This window comes from Artemia franciscana, chromosome 13 (assembly GCF_032884065.1).
Source record: "Artemia franciscana chromosome 13, ASM3288406v1, whole genome shotgun sequence".
Classification (NCBI taxonomy): Eukaryota; Metazoa; Arthropoda; class Branchiopoda; order Anostraca; family Artemiidae; genus Artemia; species Artemia franciscana.
In genome coordinates this window covers 13833172-13858829 of record NC_088875.1, presented here as the reverse complement: position 1 = coordinate 13858829, position 25658 = coordinate 13833172, and the positions used below count along the sequence as shown (strand labels likewise).

Sequence of the window (25658 nt, the reverse complement as noted above, 5' to 3'; positions counted from 1 at the left end):
AACTAAGTTTGCGAGCCATCTGTGACACGCGTGTCATAGGTATTCCATCATTGACTTAGAGTTTAAAGGAATTTGTAAAGTACTCACAGTACAGTGATAAATATTTTATTTAGGAATATTAAGCCCCTATTTATTACTATGGTGTAATTATGAAAATATTTATATTTCTTCAAAGTAAATATTTTACAGTATTTAGCATGTAGCTTAATTATCAGTATAAGCATGAAATATTAATGCTGTTATTTGGTATTCGAAATAAATATGACAGTATTATAGTATCTATTACTATTTATTGTAGCTAGAATGTCTGTAATTAATATATAGAAAATTTTGAAGTATGCAATAATAAAACTAAAGTACGTAAAGGTATAATATTTAAAATCAAGTATCTTTACTGTTATATTTTCAACATTGACACTCCGTTGGGACTACTTTCCCAAACTATCTTTCATCAAGTTTTGATTCAAAACGTAATTTTGGCGTATTTTAAACTTACACAACGTACTTTTGCGTCCTCTAAACGCATACAGCGGCCTATGTGTCGTTTTATCTGATCGAAATATTTAACAATGTTCCCTGTGTCAAATAAGTCCTCAGTGGTTCGACACAAGTAATAAGTGTCTCACTTTTCCATATTGTTTTCTTAAACAAGATTTCATTCCAGATTTGACGAAACGTTAGTATAAACTAACTTTTTCACTACAGCTAAAATTGTCGTAACAATTGGAAGCGTAGCTTTAGATTTACATTTTTAGTAACTTTACTGAAGATAGTTAATGCGCATGTTTAGTGAAGTAAATCTATATCAATATAATTACCGGTATCACTATCAAAATCAAACTTATGGAAAACATTATCTGAGTAAAAAAGAAGTAGATATAATCGAAACTTACGAAGAATATGCTCTTATAAGCCCTTAGTTACTTTTCAACCGTTCCTGGTGATCGTCAACTTTAAGTAGCTGCTGTAGTTAATGTGAAGCTACTGCGGCTTACAGCCTGGAATGCAACCTTTATCCTTGGGTAAAATCAGGCAGATATTAAAGTACTGACTATTTTTTGACTGTATGTGACTATATATTACTTATTATATGTTGCAGGATGAGGAAGGAGATCGAAATGCGGCCATGGGAATAGCTAACCCGCTGTTGTATGTTCTAAAACCTCAAAGAGAAGGTGGAGGCAACAACATCTATGGAGAGGACGTAAGCATTTCAAATATTTCTATATATATAAATATACAAATATATATAATTTTCAAATTATATCTAATTTCAAATATAAAATATAATAATATTTTATATAGTTATAATATTTATATTTCACAATATTATAATATCATAATATTTCATAATATAATATTAATTTCGTATTATATAATATTCTATATAAATTTCAAAGCTCTGATTTGCATGGATTGATTATGCTATTGGCTAAAATGAACAGCAACCTAGGGCACATAAAACAAGAATGCTGAAACATTTTTAATGTTGTCTTTTTTGATTCTCAATGCTTAAATTAATTTGGATTTTTACATTAAAAGGATATCATTGAATGATAGCATTAATATATTTGATGAATATATATTTTCATTCCTTCATTCATCTGAAGGTTTCAGTTGGAGGAGGGAAGAGGGCTAGGTGCTCCCTCCTTACATTACATCATTTTTTGTTGGAGATCCCTCCCCACGAAAAAGAATACCTTTATTTTCTATTCTCATTTAAAATGTCAATTCTTTAAAAAAAATGAAAAAAATAAACATCGCCCACCTAGATTTTGGAAACACGTTTGCCCCCCTCCTCCTACAGTTTTGTGAATTGATACACTGTTCTTGGTGTCAATCTCTAAAGTTTTACTTTTATTTACATCTTTCTCTAAAGCTGCTTTGCATAATTTGATGTATTATACACCAAGTGTGTTTCAAAAGCGTCAATGTTTGTGTTGCCAAAAATCTTGTAGTGTGTATTCCAAAAAAATTCAGTAGCTTTCACTCACAGGTTACTGAACATAATTTTAGTATCCTATTTAGTATACGTGGAGTGTAGGAAATATGGGATAATGGATTAGGTTTAGATAATAAGGCTACTAAGATGACACAAAATATTTTATGAGATCAAGAGGTTTACAGGTATTTAGGTATTAGATCATAGAGGTTAGCAGTATAAGGAACCCTCTGTGATCACCTGTGCCTCAACTTAGTGTTAAATGGACATGATCAAAGGTGTATTTTTTAACGTTAGTATAAAAAAGAGTAAGTTATATTGTTAAATCGATGGCGAACAGTTTAACACTTGGGACAAGAAGAAAATATTTAGGGAAGATGCGAGCGCAGAATAGGGCTTACTTTTGCACTATGTGTGAATGTATCTATGGACAAGTGGGTTGTATCATATGTCAGTGCGAAGAATTGAATGAGCTGTGAAGGAAGTATATAGAGAGTGTAGGTTTGATTGAAGTTGACTAAAGTGTTTGATTTAAGTGTTGTAAGGTTAGGGCGATTTCTCAGGGTGGTTGTGGAGTATAAAATGGATTTCTGTAATTAAGTAATCTTTTGGTAAATGCAATATGAATTACTTAGAATGGGACTTTTTTTTATTGCCCTGTCCTTATGGCCTTTAGAGTAATGTAAACTATTATTATTGCTATTAAATAAAACCATGTTTGAAAAATGTTGACGTTTTGTTGACAAAAAATGTCAATTGTGTTGAGAAAAAGTATTTCAGTGCCCCTTCCTCAGAAAGTTTAAAGTGCTTCTTTAACTTAACATTTTCGTTTCCCTGGCTGTTTCTATGTATATTGGCAACCATTTATTGTCTCGTAACAGTTTCCGATCGTTTTATGGTTGTAATAAATGACATTAAGATTATTGTGTTTATTCTAGCCAATTGTTTTTCCACCTATATAGTGTTGCCCCCCCCTCTCTATCTCCCAGCAAAAGGCGAAAAGTCAGTTTCAGTCACCGTATTATGATTATAACAAAACTTGATTAACATATGGAATGTTATTTTTAAAAGATTTAAAGCGGAACTGGCCAGCCATGACAAAATAAAGAGAAAAAAAAATTCTCAAGACGAAGAACAAAACAAACAGGACTACGACCAGATGAAGGAACAGACAGACTAAACGATATGTATATTTCGCCTGTATAACACTAGGTGTCTTCAGCGCTAAATATAGAAGAAACTAAGTAAAATAACTAAAGATAAAATATAAAATAATATATTGAATCTAAAATTAAAACAAATAAAATCTAAAACTACAAACAGTAAAACATAAGTCAATCAGAAACAAATCTAATCAATTACGTTCTGCGGGGAGCGGGGTGGGGGTGGCGATACCTCAGGCTGTAAAACGATGCTTCAGCTCAGCATGTCCATGTCCATGTCATGCATGTCCATGTGTAGACTGAGGTATATCTAGTGGGGGGGGGACAAAACTTCTCAAAATTATCCAAGGTATTACCCGCTAAATTTCCATAAATTCTTATGACCATTATTCATTTAGTCCAATTACAGTCTGACTTTCTTCTCTTTTCTCTTTTTTATCTATGTCAATTTTTTTCTTATTTTTCTTTGATTCCCCCTTGTGCGAGCTTCTCTCCGAGTAGACGATTTCTACTGGGCATTTGTGATGAATTGACAAATGTCTCCTAAAAATGTCTATGCAACGAAACTAATTCACGGAAAGTAACATTTTAAATAAATTCGTTTGTATATTTAAATGAGAACAACTCCAAATAAGCATCTATTGGGCGTAACTCAATAAAGAATTGAAAAGATATTGTCAGTTTATATATCTTTTCTAAAATATGGGTTTTTGATACACTCATCTTGTTACTCTAATTTTTTTCGTTATTCGTTTTAATTTTGTATTTTCCTTCCCAAGGTTGCAAAAGAATTGACAAAGCTTGGTCGTACAAAGGAAAGGGAGTCTTTCATCTTGATGAAGCTTATCAAACCTCCCATAATAGATAACTTCATAAATCGCCCAGGACATGGTGACCAAATCCGTCTTGAACCAACTATTTGCGAACTGGGAATTTTTGGTGCTTATATTGGGTAAGTTATGCTTATTCTATTGTGTAATTGCCTGTTAATATTTTGAGTTAAATTATCCTGAATAACATAAATACCACCTCTGGGCCCATTCAGTCTATCAAAGTGTTTACTTATCAATTTTTTTGTGTTTTCTTTTTCTATGTTTATTTTGAAGTTTGAGTCGTAAATGCGAATTTTGCCTGTATGAGCTTGTGATACCTCCTGTGTTAAGCACCTTTATTTATTTTTTTTTATTTACAAGTAAACAATTTTGCTTAATAAATATTGCTGAATTTTTATAAAGTATCAAGCAACAGGCCACAGATTTAACCGTTTCCCCTATAGTTGATAAACGAAAACGTATTCTCTTTTTATTTAGTTTTAATGAAGAGCTCTAAAGGGCAATTCTTTTGCCTAATGTTTCAAATCCTGCACTTATTTCCGTGATTTTTCCAAGATTGTCTTAGGATAGCCCTCATCTTATTTATGTACTGTTTTAAATCTACTATTTAAACAGTAAAACTGTATGGAAAACAGAGTAAAAATTGTCATGACTTCATTCAAAAACTTACTGTTTTTTCAATGGCTTGAAATTTCACACAAAAGAACCAAACAGGTTTGGGTTCTTTCTGCTGGATTTAAAATTACACATCAAAGAAATAATTAGGTTTGGGACACTTTTCACTGGCTTTATAATTTTCCTACAAAAGAACCAATCAGGGTTTTGTTCTTTTTACTGGCTTTAAAATTACATATAAAAGAACCAATCAGGTTTTGAGTTCTTTTTACTGGCTTCATAATTTAACTACAAAAGAACCAATCAGGGTTTTGTTCTTTTTACTGGCTTTAAAATTACATATAAAAGAACAAATCAGGTTTTGAGTTCCTTTTACTGGCTTTAAAACTACACACCAAAGAACTAATAAGGTTTGGGACTCTTTTTACTGGCTTTATAATCTTCCTACAAAAGAATCAATCGGGTTTGAGTTCTTTTTACCGGCTTTAAAGTTAACACCAAAGAACCAATAAGGTTTTTGTGTTCTTTTTACTGGCTTTATAATTTAACTACAAAAGAAAAAATTACATGTAAAAAAAAACAATCAGGTTTTGAGTTCTCTTTACTGTCTTTAAAATTTCATACAAAAAAAACAGTAAGATTTTGTGTTCTTTTTACTGGTTCAAAGTTCGACATAGCACTACTGGATAACGGTTTTAATCTTGATGATTAAATAAGGTGAGAATATTTGGCTTCTTTTTGATCATGCACTTCAAATATAATGTGATTGGTGTACGATTGTGATACGGCAAAACTAAACCAATGGCATGAAAGAGTACTTTTTAACGTGGAAGAATAAGACTCTTTTGCGGATTTATATTATCACTCTTTTTTCTCTTTATTAAATCCGTCTGCATTTAAAATTGCATGCTTTCTTAGTATCTCCTTAGTAAATTTTAAGCATAAATGGTGGAGGAGTATACAGGAGCACGCTGTAATATATATATATATATATATATATATATATATATATATATATATATATATATATATATATATATATATATATATCAGCCTTAGGGGAGGGAGGAGGAAGCAACTGCATTGTGTTAAAGGTTATTCAGTGGCACAGCTGTGTCAGATCCAGTGTTGTTAAAACCATCCATGGTGAGATACACCACTCTGTGTAATTGATGTTGATTAGCAATAGTTCAATAGTTAACAAATATTTATTTGCTAATTTTTGTATATTTGATATCTGTAACAAGTATTCATAAATATAATATAAATTATTCTTTGTTTTAATTATTAATTACTATTTTAATTACTATTTAATTACTATTACTACTTATTTTAATTATTATTTTATTATTATTTTAATTACTACTTATTTTAATTACTATTTTTTATAATATATTTTATTATAATATTATTATAATGTAGATAATGTAAATTTATGGAAAGAATAAAATAATATGGTGTTAAATATTAAATTAGAAATAATTTTGCCATGAGATCATTCTAATTTATTGTTATGTTTGGTGTATTCATGCTAAACAAACTCATATCCCTATTATTGGCTTTTCAAAATAATTAGTTGAAAATTAGGACGGTTTAAAAGTAAGCATTTCGAAGTTAAAAATTGAATATAGTAGTCATTAAAAAAACACTTTAAAATAAGCAATTTTAGTCAATGAATGTTTATGTATGCCTAAAATTGAATTTTCCTATGAATTTTTTACGTTATTTAAAATCCATTTATCTTCCTTCTAAGCTGCTATTTTATGGTTAATTCAAATGTGTATCATCAATATTAAATTAATAAATAACTGTGAATATATAAGCATGTTTTTACTTCCATGGTGTTTTGCAAAAAGGGCCCAAGTCGACTTTTCCCAATTTTACAGGAGAGACAAATGAAAATAGAAATACATAATGAAAAATTCTTTCTCATAAATCTGAATTTAGGAAACTTTGAAACTTTAATGACTGATTCCTAGTTAACTTTTGATCAGAATTCGCCGGAAGTGTCCAAATTGCTGAACTGTTCGTTACCTAGAAGATAAGGACTTTTTTAGGCCTTTTGGAACAAGTTATAACTCGGCCAGAATTAAAGATAAGTCCATTTTGAATAGACCAGTCGATAGGCCTTCTTCAGGTTCTCTTGAACTGTATGTTTAGCTCATTTTCGGAAAAAAATGGATTTAGGCCTTTTTTGCAAAACGCCACGGACTTTAGACTGCTTACAAAATTATTTTAGTATTTTTCATTGTTAAGCTCCTTATTACTGTGTACGGTGAGGGATTTTGGGAGGGTGTCACATGTACTGCTGTCAATTTTTCTCTTTCTTTCTTTTTTGTATTTCTCTTGTTTATAATAAGGGTGGCATTTACATCGAATGCAGATCATTAGCAAGAAAAGGGAAAAACAAAATGCTTTTTCTTCCCCCTCATTCATTTCTTTTCTTCTCCGCTAATATATGCTTAATTCAAATGTATAACATCAATATTAAATTACGGAATAATAATTCTAATTATTATTTTTATTATGTTTTTATTTTTATTTATTATATATTTTTACAGTTTATTTTATTTATTTTTATTATAATATTTATGATAAAACAATTATTTTTAGACAAAAATAAGTATGTATTTTTTTCGTTAAGCTCCTCATTACTCTGTACGGTGAAGGTTTTTGGGAGAGTGCCACATGTAATGCTACAAGTTTCTCTCTTTCTCTCTTTTTTGTGTCTTTCTTTTTTATAATAAAGGTTGCATTTATATCAAACGCAGATCATTAGCAAGAAAAAATTTTTTTTTTTTCTCCTCTTTCATTTCTTTTTATTATCTTTGTTATGAAATATGTATTGAAGCAGTGTAATTACAAAAAAACAGTTATTGTGTTTTAGATGATTATTTTGTGAAATATGTTATAAAAAATAGTGTATATTATATTATAAATACATATTATTAAATAATGTATTTAACCACCCTACCTTCCCGTTTACAGAATTTAATAAATGAAAATATAGGGAAAAAAACGGGCGTAATATTTAAATTACACCCTGAATTAAACGCAACATATGAAGAAATGACATAACATTCGAGTAATACTGAATTAAACACAACATATCAAGAAAAGTAAAACTCATATCTTAATAACTTCCACGAGAGACAATCTGTTTGTCATTTCTGTCTTGCTTATACAGGCTATTTGCTGTGATTTTAGTGATAGTTTAAAATTATTAAGATATGAGTTTTATTTTTATTTTTCTTGTTTTCTTTTTCTTTATATGTTGTGTATAATTTAGCTGTACTCATTTTTTCCCCTGTTGCAAAAGGCTCCTGTACGTGAAGTCGAAATATTCGGATCTTTATTATTTAAAGTTTTTTTTTCTGTTACGTTCCGCTGCTTTGTTTAAATATTATACCTGTTTTTCTTTATATTTTATATTATATATATATATATATATATATATATATATATATATATATATATATATATATATATATATATGTTGTTTTAGGTCATTAAAATCTAGGAAACTGCGCTCGAGCAGCCAGGCAGGCCATATGCTGAGAGTGAAGGGCTATGGTGTAAATGAAGGTGGAGTGGCCTCTGGTCTTGGGGCCCTAGACTCGCCTCTCTTAGTTGAACAGTTAACAAGTATTTCATAAACCAAGTGAATAGTCTCGCGTAAAATGTCAGGTGTACGTATGGTTTTTAATTTTAAATCCTGGAATTGCCTTCTACAATTGTGATTTGTGTTATTTAATTGTTGGTTTATTCGTTCTTTTGTTTTAGATCAAAGGCTCTGTAGGTCATGTTGCTTTCTCCTGTCGAAACATCAAAAATAAGTTTTTTTCATTTATTTCAAAGTTTATTTTTAAGTCGAAAAAAGTTTATTAAGTCGCTTAAGTTTATTTTTGAATTTTTGAATTAACCCGCTTAAATGTTCATTTTTAAGTCGAAAAATTATATTAAGTCCTTTATTTTTATTTTTCAGTTATGTCAATTTAAAAGTATGTTTTAAGTCGAAAAAAGTTTATTAGGTCCCTAAGGATAATCTTTTAGTTGGCTGTGCAAGTTTTGTTGTATTATCCTGTCAAAAGCACTTAAGTCGAAAAAAAATGAGTTTTGAGAATTTCTGGCTTGCAATGGTATATGGGAAAATACTCACTTTTTTACTATATAATATTGGGTGCTAGACTTTTTCCCACGGAAAACTCCTTTCTCTGGTGAAAGATTCCCACCCTGCAGAAAATTCCCCCTCTCCCACGGAAAGTTCCTCGGCGTGCTAAATTGAGCAGCAACAGAGAAAGTACAAAATAAGTACGTTGAAGTGTCGGTCAGAGGTAACAAAATGACGAAACGTCTGGTTTTTAGTTAAACATAATTTTTGATATGATCGTCCCTGGGGAAGAAACAACTACACATAACATATGCTTGTAATGTTTCTTTGGAAAAAACCCACAAAATTCCAAATTTTTGTAGATGAGAGCTTGAAACCTCTGCAGTAGGATTCTCTAATCGTTTTGTAGTTGGAAATGGAGGCAGATGTCTCAAAGCTTGGATCGTAACTCATTGAGCCTTCAAATAAATGCATAATTAGTTCTAAGGAAAGAGGGTGGAGGGAGAAATTAATATATGATTCCTCTTGATTTCTGGGAACGTTTCTGGTCTACACCGTTATTATGAAAGCAAGGTGTAACATTAAACCCCAAAACGATTAGAATTGATTTCGTATAGTAGGGGGGATGCCCTCTTCTCATCTTGAACCTCCCCTCTTGGCGTAGAAATTTCAGAGGGTGCTGATTCAATCGGAAACTGAGAGTTTTGGTCCCCTTTTCAAAAGCAAAAGCTGATTTGGGAGACAAACCAGCCCCTGTGCTGGAACCATCTTTGATATCTAGCCCCTTTTATTACCCCTTAGATTATTTACCCCTTACCCCTTTTATTACCCCTTAGATTATTTGGTCCTTTTATTACCCCTTAGATTATTTGGTCGACGTTTTGAGGTATATATTTTGTATTTTCTCTGGCTGCTCAATTTTGTTTGTGGGGGAATTCTCCGGGGGGGAGGACGTCTGCTCCCATATTATTTTTATCATTTGTAATCAAAATTTAATAATACCATCTGGTGATAATCTCAGAAAGAAACCAAATAAAGCTAAATAGGCATATGCAACTTAAATCGTGCCTACTACCTTTTCAATTTAGTTAACAGAGCAATTGAAGCGTCAGAAAGACCATTTGCCCAGCTATTTAGAACTTGAACTGATTTGGTCAAATATAAATAGAACTATTCATCAGGCGAGCTTAGTGGTAACGGCTGGGTAGATAATTGGGTTTAAATAATTTTTTAACTTGTCCATTGTATTTCATGGTTGTTGCCACGAAGCCATCGGAATCTTTTGCAAAGTATAAGTAAATATATTGACATCTAGCATATATTGACATATTGTATCTCAGAATTTTCGCTCGACTGTATTTTAGTCGCGATTGTGCCAAAGTTATAATTTTGATGGAGACACTGGACAGAAATACTGTCTAGCTGTGGTGTTTGTCTTTTTCTCCTTAAAACGACGCAAAAATCAAAATATTCTCTTGAATAGGCTTTCTCGTAGGTTAAGTAGTTCAGAAGGAGGTTCAGAGTGAGGAGCTATTGCTTGAGGTTGCCCTATTGCTTACATTCCTTTTGTCTTAAACTAGTAATCTTACCCGAACAATTCGAAACCTATGGTATGGGGAAGGGCTTGGTTTAACTCTCTTTTTGGTAAAAATTATCAATCAATAGATTCCCAACAAAACAACTCTTCATTATAGTCTCCTCCGTAAGGTGGTATAGTCAGGAAAAAAAACAGGGGAGAAAATGAAAAAAAATGTTTGCTAGGATTTCCAACTTTAACAGACTCAACACAAGAAGAAAAAAATCAAGCTCAACTTCTTCGTATTCAAAATTGAAAAGACATTAAATTGAATTTAAAACACGGTAAGTTGGATACTTATTCAGCACTGAGCTTTTATTCTTTTATCCCTTATAGCCTGCTCATGAGTCATAAGGTATATGACCCATGGGTCATAATGATACTTATTCAGCACTGAGCTTTTATTCTTTTATCCCTTATAGCCTGCTCATGGGTCATAAGGTATATGACCCATGGGTCATAATGATACTTATTCAGCACTGAGCTTTTATTCTTTTATCCCTTATAGCCTGCTCATGGGTCATAAGGTATATGACCCATGGGTCATAATGATACTTATTCAGCACTGAGCTTTTATTCTTTTATCCCTTATAGCCTGCTCATGGGTCATAAGGTATATGACCCATGGATCATAATGATACTTATTCAGAACTGAGCTTTTATTCTTTTATCCCTTATAGCCTGCTCATGGGTCATAAGGTATATGACCCATGGGTCATAATGATACTTATTCAGCACTGAGCTTTTATTCTTTTATCCCTTATAGCCTGCTCATGGGTCATAAGGTATATGACCCATGGGTCATAATGATACTTATTCAGCACTGAGCTTTTATTCTTTTATCCCTTATAGCCTGCTCATGAGTCATAAGGTATATGACTCATGGATCATAATGATACTTATTCAGAACTGAGATTTTATTCTTTTATCCCTTATAGCCTGCTCATGGGTCATAAGGTATATGACTCATGGATCATAATGATACTTATTCAGAACTGAGCTTTTATTCTTTTATCCCTTATAGCCTGCTCATGGGTCATAAGGTATATGACTCATGGATCATAATGATACTTATTCAGAACTGAGCTTTTATTCTTTTATCCCTTATAGCCTGCTCATGGGTCATAAGGTATATGACTCATGGATCATAATGATACTTATTCAGAACTGAGCTTTTATTCTTTTATCCCTTATAGCCTGCTCATGGGTCATAAGGTATATGACCCATGGGTCATAATGATACTTATTCAGCACTGAGCTTTTATTCTTTTATCCCTTATAGCCTGCTCATGGGTCATAAGGTCCACCTTTTCACGATTACTGAATAACGGCGCATGTTCTCTGAATAAAGCTACAAAAATCTTAGAAAATAGTTTCTAACACGAATAGAGCACATTTATTAACACAAGCACCTATTTTTTTCTACTAAATAAACGCATACACACATTTTGAGTATAACTAGATAAATCGCATAACGGATTTTCATCACTGGTTCGATGTCTGTTTGAAAACAAAAACATGTATCTGCCATCATCTTTCTCTAGGAAAAAAGTACAGTTGTTTTCTATTGTGGATTGAGACTGCTGTCAATGTGTACAAGCCACGTTAAATTTGGTCATTAAGTTTTATCAAGCTAACCCATGCTGTTAACTACTAGTTGCTGTCTACTTATTGCGATACATTCTACAAAATGTATTTTTACATTTTTTATGGTCCTTTATAAATAATAGGAGCGTGCCGTAAAAAAAATCGCCTTGGACGAGAGTCGAACATTAAGTAGCCTAAATAGAACCGTAAGCTTTTTTAAAAGTACTAAAAAAAACTTCAGCGTAAATAGTAAAGTTTTGAGGAGGGAGCAATCTCCCTCATGTACGTAATAATATGTTGGAAGGGCTAGTAGCTAGTAGCTAGAGGCCTAGTTAGCAGGATGTCTTGGGTTCAACTCTCACCTATGACATTTTTCTTATGGCAAATTTCTATTGTCTGTTGTGCAGGTTGCAAGCCTAATTTTACATTGTTGTACATTGTGCTCGGTTTTACTTGCCAGGTACATAGTGCTGAGTTTCAGTGTATATTTATATATGTACTTTTCTCTTTTTTGCTTAATTTTTTTTAATTATGGAATTTATTATAGATCTATCTATAACAATCAAAAAGTTCTAAATGAATGGGGGGGTGGCAAAATTGGACATACTGGAAATCTGGATAAACCAAATGTAGATGCTGAGCTGATATACAGCTTTTTTTCCCCATGTTTTATCTTATTGCATTCCACTTATTTATTGCTAAATCTCTACTATTCCAAACCTTATAAGATTATGCATTGATCGATTGGTGATCGGAGGGGTGAGTTATGTATAGTATAAATCATCTGTTTCGTTCCATTGTGAATTTTTTGTCTAAATTACGTTTTTGAATTTTTGTTCCTTTTTTTATTTTGAGGTTCCTTAAAAGCTGAAAATTGTTTATGGGCGCACAAACTGTGGAGCAAATTTATGAAATTATGCAATCTTTTGAAATTATATTACTGTATTCTTTCCTCTTTTCTAGAAACTAGAAAGTGAATATTCTCTGAATTTTATCTAACTATAGTTAGATACATAGTTACTATATAGAGTCCTAATATCTCTAGAATTTTCTCTGAATTGTTTATGTGTCAGAGAACCACATTGTTAATTTTTTTAAGAACATTTTGCTCTAAACCAAAGAGTATGGGTAACTCATAAGCAGGAACTAGCGCTAGTGTCGACAAAAAAACTATCAACGCCTTCTAACATTTGGTGACACCTGGCATTTTTTCCAATATAGTAATAAGAATAATCAATTTAACTAGTGTAATTGGTAAACTTAAGATAATAATAAGTGTCTTGTCTCAGTTCCTGACCAAAAAACAACTGTAACCTTGAAATAGAATGCGAAGTGTCCCCAAGCCCTAGATGGCGATGATAGTTTTTTTTTATCGACACTACACCAGTTTCTACTCTTATAAGTTACCTATACTCATTGTTCTATACCTTGTTAAATTGACCACTCGCGAAAAAGTCGTCTATTTTTCGTCTGCCGTTTTTGGGTGTTTCTTTTTTAGACAATGTCCTTGTGAGCGTACAGTCAAGGGTCATCCAAAAATTTGACGCTGAAATCCAACGAAGCATGTAGCCTTTAGCCAAGAAAATCTTCAGATTAGTAAAAAAATTATGAAAATTCTGATAAAAACTGGATTTTTCAATTTGCATGCTTTTTTTTGCTCGAAAACCTTTCAGGGGATGTGGCTGTCGAAATTCAGTTAACATCTATATTCGCAACTTTTAAAATTCATATTTGTATAGTGGTTTTCACCTTCCGCTGGTTCGATAGATTCGCATAAATTTAAGAAAAAAAAAATCCAAGAAACTAAACTGTACCCAGACAAAGAAGGTGGGAGGAGTCCTTGATACACGTCTGAACGGAACACAAAAGTTGCAATAAAGGTACCATTTTTGTCCTATATCTAAGATTGTCCGTAGTGTAGGTACTCTAGACATGTTCCAAGTGCAGGAGCAGTAATGGAGCTAAAGGATGACTAAACTTTTTTTTTTTTCTCCTGCATGTGAAGTTTAATGTGCAAAGTTATTTACTTGCACTGCCAGCCATGGTAGAGTCCTTGAGTTGACCTATAAGTCTTATATCTGGGGCATTAGGCTTGCAGTGGGAATCACCCAAGTATTTGGGTGATTCCTTGAGGCCTAAGTTAAATTTTTCACTTCCCTTACTGAACTGTAATATTAGTTAGGTGTAAAGGAAATAAGAGAACCGAAAGACAGGGATTGCCTAACTTTCAAAAGGGCTATGCTCAAGAAAAATTGTTTTGAACTTCTTCCAAAACTAGAATTAGAAGAAGTTCTTCCGAATTTTTTCTGAAACTAAAAAAAAAGAAGACAAAAATAGCTCATAGATTATAACCATTCTATTAAGCTAATAATACTAGTTTAATCTATTAATACTAATAATTACCTTTTTGTTATACTTGACAATAACGGTCGTATTTAATTGTCGTATGCAATCATAACCATTTGTAAATATTTATAATTAATTAGAACTGTTGACAAATCAAAGCTCCAAAACTACTGATCGAATTTGGGATCAACTGCGGAATCAAATTTCCAAAAATTTTAAAGTGGATTCTTTTAACAAATTTTTTATAAAGATGTTCTCCATCGACACCAGTAGGGAGTAAGGCCACCCTGGAAGTATTATTAGCATTATGAAAAGATTTTAGCCACGCTTCTGTGTTGTATTTCAGCTTCTCACATATACAAAAGAAGCTTATAAAATTCGGTTAGTATTCTTAAAACTGAGGTCGAAAAGATTAAGGTATGCATACCTAACCCGTTTTAAAAAGAAAACAGCCAAAACCTGTTTTCAGCAGCTCCTTTTTGAAAAGAAGTAAAAAGTAGACAATAAAAGTAGACATTTTTTTTTCTCGAGAATCTACGAGTATAAGTGAAAACGATAAACGGGTTAGGCTTTAAATAATTTTATATTTTTAAATCGCTTTCCTCAACTCATCGACTTTTTTCATTTATGCATTTATAAATTCAATCAGTTGGTATCTATGTCATGTAAAGCTGAATCCATTTTGCGCCTGTCGCTTTCGCTTATATTCACAGATTCTTGAGAAGAAAACTATAGTCTATTTTTTTTGTCCATTTTGAAAACGAGTTTCTTAAAAAAAAGCTATATTTATTATTTTCGACTTTTAAGTCTTTCGATTTATTGAATGAAATTTTTCTGCCGCAATGCTTCAAAGAATTTTGAACTTATTGTCAGAAAGTAAACTTGCTTTTTTGACTTGAAAATTTCTGATTTTAACATTTATAAATAAATCGCCTAGAGGTACACTGCCCACAAAAGTTATGTAAACCTTAAATGGGCCACTTCCAAAAATATATATGTATTTTTAGGCATATAATTTGATGGGTATATAACTGATGTCGATGTTACATTTCGTCATAGAGAGTATTCTCCTCACTAAAAAAGGACGCATGGCAATCGCTGAAAGTAACGTTATATATAGTCAGGATGTGGATGAAGGTGACCTTTTCCCACAAAGAGGTATAAAAGCCTCTTTAGCACACATGTAGAGAAACTTGTCTGTAAAATTTGTCTATATTTAGCTTAAGGTTTGCTGTTACATATCAACTTTTTGACTCAAGCAACTTGATAGTTAGAGAAGATGTCCAATGTGGAACATTAAAATGACTTTTTCATATTCAAATATCTGCAACTTATTTGCAATTGTTCGAATATGAGTGTATGGAGTATATTCAGCAATTTGTATTTTTTTTTTTTTTAATGGCATGACTTTCTAAATTCCCGTCTCATGCCAATTGTTTTGAACAACAAGTCCTGTGGTGGCGCAGTGGATTTGACCTTAGCTTGGTAATACGGGACCCAGAGATCGAATCACGCTGCAGGAATGCACTGCAGGGCCGACGCAGGGACCATAGTAGTCAAGAAGTGTCGTTAATTCTTAAATAATAAATGATTTGAACAACACCCTGGGAAGTGCAGTGGAATCCTCGTTGCTGAAACAACATTTAGGCTTTCTAGTTAATATGCCTGTCAAGCAAGTACGCTTGTATTATTTTTGTCATTTATTATTTTGCCATTTATTGTTACGTCATTATACCATATGCCATTATTATGTTATTCATTGATTTGACTTTCTCAAATAAATATTATTGAAGTCTTGGCTTTCTAATTAATACGTTTTTGTCAAGAAAGCATTCTTGTATTATTTTTGTCATTTATTACTTTATTATATATTGTTGTGTTATTATATCATATACCATTAATATGTCATTTGTTACTTAGTCAAGTTAGTCTCCTTCTATTATTTAAACGAATAGTTTTAAACAGAAAGGAACTGTTCCATTTGTTTGCTCCATTAGACTAAGTTGGTTGTGTAAAAATTTAGGTCGAGCTCAAAGATGCATCTGATATTTTTTCGGGGGGGAGGGGGTACAAATTTTTTTTTACAAAATGCATTAAAAATATGTTTATGTGCATGCTTTTTACTTTTTTAAAAGTCTAATAAAAATTCTGGGGTGGGCGGTGGGGGTCAAACCTGGTACTCCTCCCCTTCCTGGATACTGCCTTGGTTGAGCTATAATTCCTTCCCAATCTTGTTGGATTTCTTTTATTTATTTTGTCTTTTGACATTTCCATACATTTATGACTTTGTGTTTAATTTGCATGTTATACCACGACGATTTTGGAATATCTAAAATAATTGATACGGATGTTGTGCAAATCTTTCTTATTCAGTTACGAATACATACCGCTTAAAAAAAATTAGAATGGTCACAATATATGGAACATATTTTAGCGAAAGCTCGGCGTGAATATTTTTCACGGTTAGGTGCAATTTTCGTATATCCAATTTTCAGCTTTTCTTTAACATTTCTTGGGGTTTGGAGTCGCAAAAAGGGGGTGTAGAACAAATACTAGTTCCTAACCACCATAAACTCTCAACATTACGAATTACTGAAGAGCCACAGGACAGACTGCGAGCTGACGATTCGGGATTGAAAACAAAATATTCGCATTTATCAACATCCAAAGACAGACCAACATTCTGAAACATCATGAAAATATGTTGCACAGATAGATAGATAATGCCAAAATAGACTAGGTCCGGCTTAAAACTAGCAGGTCGTCCGCGTGGGCAATATAAGACAGATCAGATAAATTAAAAAAAAAAAATACGAAGACCTGATTCCTGATAACACATGATAAATGCAAGCAATAAATAGATAAGGCGATAGCACTTCACCCTTTCGTACTCCAGATCGAACTGGTATATGATTGTAGAATCCTGTTGCAATTTCAAACGAAGAAACGAATCACTCTACCAAAATTTAAGTACATGTATTATAGATTAAATTAGATAGATAAATAAGTACATGTATGATAGAAATATTCCATTTATCAACATTCAAAAACAGACCGACATTCTGAAACATCATAGAAATACGTTGTAAAGATAATGCCAAATAGTGTACGCAATATAAGACCGATCAGATAAATTATAAAAATACGAAGGCCTGATAACACATTATAAATGCAAGCATTAAATAGATAAGGTGATGGCACTTCACTGTTTCGTAGTTCAGATCGAACTGGTCTATGATTGTTGTAGAACCCTATACGCGATTTCAAACCAAGAAACGGATTATTAAACCAAAATTTAAGTACATTTATGATAGAAGGGTTCACTCCAAACTCTGACAAAGAGTACTACACTTGTGCATAGCAAATACTGTCGAAAGCATTAGACAAATCTAAGGCGCAAATATTTAATTCAAAACCTTTAGACTGGGCATCATAAAGAATTGAAGCTAAAACCTTATGTGCATGATGGCACCCAGTACGAGGTTGAAACCCAAATTAGCTTGAGTCTTTTGCAGTCCGTTCAATAATATATGAGAGCTGAACATATTCAAAAATGTTACCGATATTGCATGCAACAGTGTATATGTACACGCACAATATATATGAACTGCAATCAAAAGGGTTTTGTCCACGTTTAAGTGTAGAATTTACCATCCCGCAAAGGATGGAATTAGGCACCATTGACAGACATAACCAGAACTGAAAAAGTAACTGGAACTGAGTGACTAGTGCTGGATAGTCACAACGTAAATGACAATGAATAGTGATAGAAACTAAACACTGAAAATGATGATGAATAAAAAAAAACAAGTTTTTTTTAACTGAAAGTAAGGAGCGACATTAAAACTTAAAACCAACCGAAATTACCCCGTATATGAAAGGGGCTGTTCCCTCCTCAACGCCCCGCTCTTTGCGCTAAAGTTTGACTCTTTCTCTCAACTCTACTTTTTAAAACAGTAAAAACTTTAGCGCAAAGAGCGGGGCGTTGAGGAGGGAACAGTCCCTTTCATATACGGGGTAATTTCTGTTCGTTTTAAGTTTTAGTGTCGCTCCTTACTTTTTGTTTAAAAAAACTTGTTTTTTATTTAATTTTGGAACGTTTTTGAGTTAATCCATGTTTTGATTTCGTCTCTTTGCAGATGAATAATTAAAACGAAATTTGCATATTTATTTTTTTGGCTAAAGGCTTTCTCATAATTTGATCGGACGATTTTGAGAATAAAGGAGCGGGGGAGGAGGCCCAGTTGCCCTCCAATTTTTGGTTACTTAAAAAGGCAACTAGAACTTTTAGTTTTTTACGAACGTTTTCATTAGTAAAAGGTTTACGTAACTTACGAATTAGCTTACGTAACGAACTTCTATATTCGTATGTTTTTATTACGTATATGAGGAGGTTCGCCCACTCGTCAATACATCGCTCTTTACAATAAAGCTTAAATGTCCTGATTCCTTAAGAATGACCCCTGAATCACAAAGGTCGTAGAATAAATAGTTGAAATTTCTAAAAATACTTTAGCGTTAAGAGTGAGGTATTAGGAGGAGGTGAACCCCTTATATGCGTAAAATTTTCTGTTCGTTGTAATTTTAATGCTGCTCCTTACTTTCGGTTGAAAAAACTTTTTCACATTTATTTTTTCATCGTTTTTTTAAATAATGCTAGAAAATCCTGCGCCTCCTTCATGGAAATTTTCTTCCCCCATGACAAAGTTCCTCCATGGAAAGTTTCCCCTACATAACCCCCTCTTCTCAACCAAAAAATCCCCCTGAAAATGTCTGTACACTTCCCAATAACCATTACTATATGCAAACACTGGTCAAAGTTTGTAACTTGCAGCCACTCCCACGGGGACTGTGGAGGAGTAAGTCGTCCCAAAAGACATGGTTAAAAGGTTTTTCGACTATGCTGAATAAAATGGCTATCTCAGAATTTTGATCCGACGACTTTTGGGAAAAAATGAGGGTGGGAGGGGGCCTAGGTACCCTCCAATTTTTTGGTCACTTAAAAAGGGCACTAGAACTTTTTATTTGCGTTCGAATGAGCCCTTGCAAGGATCAAGGACCACTGGGTCGATACGATCACCCCTTGGAAAAAAAAACATTCTTTTAATGTAACTATTGGTATCAAAATTCCGTCTTTTAGAGTTTTGGTTACTATTGAGCTTGTCGCTCTTTACCACGAACTGTTTGATATTTTATAATGCCTAAGCCAAGATGAATCTGGGATAGCATCATTGGTCTCTAATAAATCAAATTTAGACGCATTAATGACTTCCTTCCAAGTGTAATGTACTTTCAGGGAACACAGCACCATTATAAAGAACCAAACGAAGATACCGCATAAAATCTGCTTTTATCTTACTTTTATATCAAACACTTGACCTCACAAGGGCCGCCCACACATAATCCAGATGCAAAGCCAGAGTTCAGCAAGATTTCTGACAGCTTTAAGACCAGGGTCTTCTTCCCGAATGGTGCTTTGAGTTTAACACTGAAAAGGGGGCCAGCCACATTATCAGCTTTTTGCATGCACTCAACTAAGCGAAGGTAATAAACATTCAATCAAACTCTGGCTTTTGGCGAAAAAAATACTCGTGCACAGTAGATCAAAACGGACCTTGACGTAAGACAAAACGGCTGTTAGGGTAGAAATATAGGTGTGCGCGTAACTGAACCACGAGCAACTGAACCCCTTGTAACTGAACCACCATGTAACGAACTACCATGCAACTGAACCTCTGTATAAATGAATCCTCGTGTAACTGAACCATCGTGTACTTGAACCACCGGGAGCTGAACCCCATTTAACTAAACCCCCTTGCGACTCAACCCCGTGCAACTGAACCATCGAGCAACTGAACCACCGTGCAACTGAGCCACTGTGCAATTGAACCACCATGCAACTGAACCCTCGTGTAACTGAACCCCATTCAACTAAACCCCGGTGTGACTTAACGCCGTGTAAGCCTTTTTTCCAACATTTTTTTCAGCATGCCTTGAAAGTTTAAACTTCATATCTTCGGGTTTATACCCTCAGCTGTTCTCGTTACATTGCAGATACATCGTCTTGTAAAACTGAATGCACATAGTATCTTTTGATTTAGTTGAAGATGCTCCTGAACATTTTCCGAACGATGTGACGGCTGATACCGTCAGCCATTGTACATATTGCTGATACTTCCTTTTCACAACCAATAAAGGAAAAAATGTATTTTGGTCATGTTTGGCACTCTTCTTGACATTTCCCCGTTAAGGTTTGACCTTAATACACCATGCTTTTTTATTTATAGGATCAGACGTGCCCTCTTTTCTTATTAAAAAAAAACACATTTTTTATGTTAACAATAGGCAACTTGCCTAACTTACAGCCCTTGCACTAGGGGCGGGGGTTGTGAGCCCTGGAAGGACAGATATTTAACTGTTGCTCAAAATTATCAGTCGGATGTATTTGGGGGAAAGGAAGGGGGGTGGAAGCCCTTCGATCACTTTAAACTCTTAAAAAGTGCAGTGAAACTTTTGATTTCCAATTGAATGAGCACCCGCCGCAAGTTCATACACCAATATTTTCCAAAAAGACTTACGTCTTAACATTGAGTAACTAGCTTAACATACAGCCCTTGCTCCAGGAGCTGCTGGTGAGATTGTTAACCCCAGAGACATGGTTATTTGACCTTTAAAATATTTCAACAAACATTTTTTTATCGGATACATTTGGGGGGATAATGGTAGTTAAGAGGAAGAGGTTGATTGTCCTCTGATTACCTTAGATTCTTCAAAATTGAACTTATAATTTAAATTCCCAATCGAATGAGCCTTCTCCAAAGTTTGTACGACCATCCCTTCCATAAAAAACTTAAATTTTAACAATGGATAACTTGCAATAACCTAAAGCCCTTGCCCCGAGGACTGTGGTTTTTTTTAATCACGTTTATTAATCACGTTTTATTATTTGATTGGAAATTGACAGGTTTAGTGCCTTTTTAAAAGTCAAAACTGATTGGAGGACAACCAGCCCCCCCCCGGGGGGGAACACCTCACAAGATTATACCTCTGGGAAATACCACCTCGTGGAAAATACTCCCTTGAAAACACCGCCCCGTGAAAAATCCCCCCCAAAAATACCCCTTGCGGTTGGTTGGTATCCAATCACTTTTGACTTATAAAGAAAGAAGATTAAAACCCCCAGGGGATTATAAAATAATTTCTACCTTCTTCCTTCTTTTGTCTCTCCTTTAGAGCTAATCTATATTTATCCGAAGCCTCAGTGAGAGTTGGTCAGTGAGAGATGTTCTTGGTATTAAAATGCACCCTTTGAGATATGTCCTTGGTATTAAAATGCACCCTTTGAGATATGTCCTTGGTATTAAAATGCACCCTTTGAGATATCTCCTTCTCTCCCAAGCTACAAAACAATCAGAGAACCCCATTGCAGAAGTTTAACTACCTTTTTAAGTTTTGTAATTTGTCCATTGCTTACAGATAGTGTTTGTTATTGGAAACAAAACAATTTTCGTGTGGGAGATTTCTGAAGGGGGCGCGGGAGTTTCTGGAGCATTTTAGACGAGAAGAACATTTTTTCACGTAGAGAGGGGGGGGCAAGACTTACACATTCATTTCTCTTTTCCACTTTCCTTAGCACCTCTCAATTAAACTAAAAAATAACAGACTCAAATACGATATTCAAATTTGGACCACCATATTTTCCGCGAAAACTATTTTGCCGTGGGTTTTTTTTCCATGGGAAAGGGGGGGGGGTTAATGCCTAGACCAATAAACAGTGACAGGGTGAAGGAAACCCCCATTAACAGACATAAAAAAGGAGAAATAAATCTGGCCTTAAGAGTTTGTGACATCTGATTTTCTTTGTTTTTGTAACAACAAATCAGAACTCTTTTCTTAATCATCTTGACAGTCGTTTTTATCATGACTTTAGAAGCAAACAATTCCAACAAGGTTGAATATGTAGAGATTCTAACTTGTGTTTTGCCCAATGTAAGTACGGTGGTTGAGTTCCACGAGAGTTCAGTTATGCGAGGGTTCAGTTGCACGGTGGTTCAGTTGCACGGTGGTTCAGTTGCATGGTGCTTCAGTGGCACGGTGGTCCAGTTGCACGGTGGCTCAGTTGCAAGGGGGCTCAGTTGCAAAGAGGTTCAGTTACACGGGGTTTTAGTTAAATGGGATTGAGTTGCACGAAGGCTCAGTTAAATCGGGTTCAGTTGCACGAGGGTTCAGTTACATGAGGGTTCAGTTACATGGGGGTTCAGTTGCACGGTGGTTCAGCTGCACGGTACGCTAGTTCAGGTACAATGGTTCAGTTGCTCGGGGTTCAATTACACGGTGGCTCAGTTGCAATGGAACCAAAAATATAAAATGGCCAATTGGCTTTGCTCCACTCAAATTTCATACGTAATTTCTTATTTGTAGTAACAGAAAGATCATTAGACGGATCAGCATTTAATATCAAAGTAAGAGAGAGGGAATATTTTCAAAATCTCTTTTGTCTTCGTCAACTGAAAACGATTAGCCTGAGGTTTAAAATCCCCCTATCCTATATTTCCTCCTCCCAGACCATTTAATATTTTTCATGAATCGTCCACTGACTAACAAAATTAGCAGGTCGTTGCAACATTATAGAGGGCTATTTAAGGCTTCACTTAAAAGATAATTTTTATTTAACTAGTTTCGATAAATTCGTTTTGATAAAACCGTCACGAAGTGCCATTAGGCACTGAAATGGCACTTTTTAGTGCAATGCCTGGAGTGTAAAAATAGTAGGAATGAAAGGGGTACCATCATAATCTTCACGGTCGGAAACCTTGAACTTAAATTTTACTTGTTAATTGTCCCTCTTGTTTAGGCTACTTTCCCGCCCATCCCCCTAGTAAATTTCGTAAGTTTTGGACTGACTAGCAGAAGCAGTAGTCTACTTCAATATCGTAGAGATATGTTTAACGGCTCAGTACTTGTATGAAATACCCCCTACATAATATTCTTCATATATGTTTCTCCGACGCTCAATCCTAATGAAATATACTCAAGTAAGATTAAAATATGATATTTAGGAACGAACTCGGGCTATATATTTGCACATTGGGGGGAGGGGGTAGTTTTTCTCTAGTACGTCCAGATTCTAAACCCTTATGTGGGCACTAAAGCCTGCCTTACTAAACTAGAGCACGGACCTACTTGCATAGCCAGCCGCCCAGACAGGTATCTGACGCTTTTGGGTGAATGACCTACATATCCCTGTCAGTACGTGATTAGCAAATATTCGATCTTCACTGAATAAAAGGAGTGATCATTTGTTATGATGCTTAATATTCAAGTCATGACAATTATATAAATTTTTTTTTTTGTCTTTTTTTTAAAGTATTGCTTAGTATTGGGGAATGCATAAAGTCGAAATAAATAAAGTCGTGTATATATTAAACAATAATACGGCCGCCCTTGGTCATCCATTGACCCAACCTTTAATGGCCCCCCAACTTCCTTCCCCCACATTTTGTTTTTATTATTTAGAGCTTTTGGAACTTAAAATTTTTTGGACTCAAAGTATTTTGGATTTTTTGGGGAATTTTGGAAGAAGTGCTATGTCAAGAGAAAACATGATGAAGTATTTTATGGAATGGGTTCAAAGCATTCATTTTTTATTTTTATGATGATATTCTACATGATGTTGTTTAAAACAATGTTTTATGCATTACTTTGTTATACTTCCATTATTTTTAGGGTACACTAGCCACTCGAACGTTTAGAATGTTTATTAAAAAGGCGTATATGTAAGAAAAGGAATTTTTAGAGTCATAGATACTGTTAGCAGAATCATAGAGGATATATTAGAATCAGAGATAGGTTAACAGAGCTTTTACCAAAGTTAAAAACACACAGTCAGACCCACAAACATGCAAAGACAGGCAGAGAGAGAGAGAGAAGCAAACACTCGTGAAGCTAAGACACACAGGCATAGTGAGAGAGACAAGCAAATAGCCACCCAGACACACAGGCATAGTGAGGGAGAGGGAGACAAAAACAAACATAAACACGCAGAGTCAGACACACAAAGACAGACACGGAAACAGAAAACAACCTGTACTGTGCGCAAATTCAGTGAGAGAGACAGGCAAACAGCCGCTCAGACACACAGGCATAGAGTGAGAGAGAGACACAAAACATTTACAAGCACACAAAGTCAGAACAAAGACAGACATCGAAACATGAAAAAAACCGCTCAGACACACAAGCATAGTGAGAAAGACAAGCAAACAGCCGCTCAGACACACAGGCATAGTGAGAGAGAGAGAGAAAAAAAAAAACACACAATCACACAAGGACAGGCCCGGAAACTTGCAAACAAAATATCCTGCTTAGACACAGACATAGTGAGACAGACAAGAAAAAGTCGCTAAGACACACAGGCATAGTGAGAGAGAGAGAGAGAGAGAGAGAGAGAGAGAAAAAAAAAAACACACAGAATCAGACACACAAACACTCAAAGACAGACACAGAAACATGCAAGCACCCGCTCAGACACACAGGCATAGTGACAGATACAAGCATACAAAAAGGCGTATATGTAAGAAAAGGAATTTTTAGAGTCATAGATACTGTTAGCAGAATCATAGAGGATATATTAGAATCAGAGATAGGTTAACAGAGCTTTTACCAAAGTTAAAAACACACAGTCAGACCCACAAACATGCAAAGACAGGCAGAGAGAGAGAGAGAGAAGCAAACACTCGTGAAGCTAAGACACACAGGCATAGTGAGAGAGACAAGCAAATAGCCACCCAGACACACAGGCATAGTGAGGGAGAGGGAGACAAAAACAAACATAAACACGCAGAGTCAGACACACAAAGACAGACACGGAAACAGAAAACAACCTGTACTGTGCGCAAATTCAGTGAGAGAGACAGGCAAACAGCCGCTCAGACACACAGGCATAGAGTGAGAGAGAGATACAAAACATTTACAAGCACACAAAGTCAGAACAAAGACAGATATCGAAACATGAAAAAAAACGCTTAGACACACAGGCATAGTGAGAAAGACAAGCAAACAGCCGCTCAGACACACAGGCATAGTGAGAGAGAGAGAGAAAAAAAAACACACCTACAATCACACAAAGACAGGCCCGGAAACTTGCAAACAAAATATCCTGCTCAGACACAGACATAGTGAGACAGACAAGAAAAAGCCGCTCAGACACATAGGCATAGTGAGAGAGAGAGAGAGAGAGAGAAAAAAAAACACCTAAAAACACACAGAATCAGACACACAAACACTCAAAGACAGACACAGAAACATGCAAGCACCCGCTCAGACACACAGGCATAGTGAGAGATACAAGCATACAGCCGCTCAGGCGAAAAGGCATAGTGAGAAAGAGAGAGAGAAAAAACCTACTAACACACAGAGTAGGACAAACAAACACAGACATGAAAAGCTGCAAACACCCACTCAGACACACAGATATAGTGAGAGAAAC

General features: G+C 34.5%; 1 protein-coding gene across 7 annotated transcripts in view; it reads left to right on the top strand.

Annotated features, from left to right (window-relative positions):
* The window catches only part of LOC136034555 (glutathione synthetase-like), a 100193-nt gene that overhangs the window by 64874 nt on the left and 9661 nt on the right, over positions 1 to 25658 (top strand). For 4 of the 7 annotated variants that reach the window (XM_065715789.1, XM_065715790.1, XM_065715792.1 and 1 more), the window contains exons 11-13: positions 1100 to 1204; positions 3885 to 4057; positions 8059 to 16092. In XM_065715789.1, the coding sequence (XP_065571861.1) occupies positions 1100 to 1204; positions 3885 to 4057; positions 8059 to 8209 (429 nt within the window). In that variant the 3' untranslated portion in view covers positions 8210 to 16092. Of the gene's footprint in view, positions 1 to 1099; positions 1205 to 3884; positions 4058 to 8058; positions 16093 to 25658 lie in introns of those variants that run through there. The other 3 variants (XM_065715794.1, XR_010619205.1, XM_065715795.1) reach the window with 3 other exon arrangements.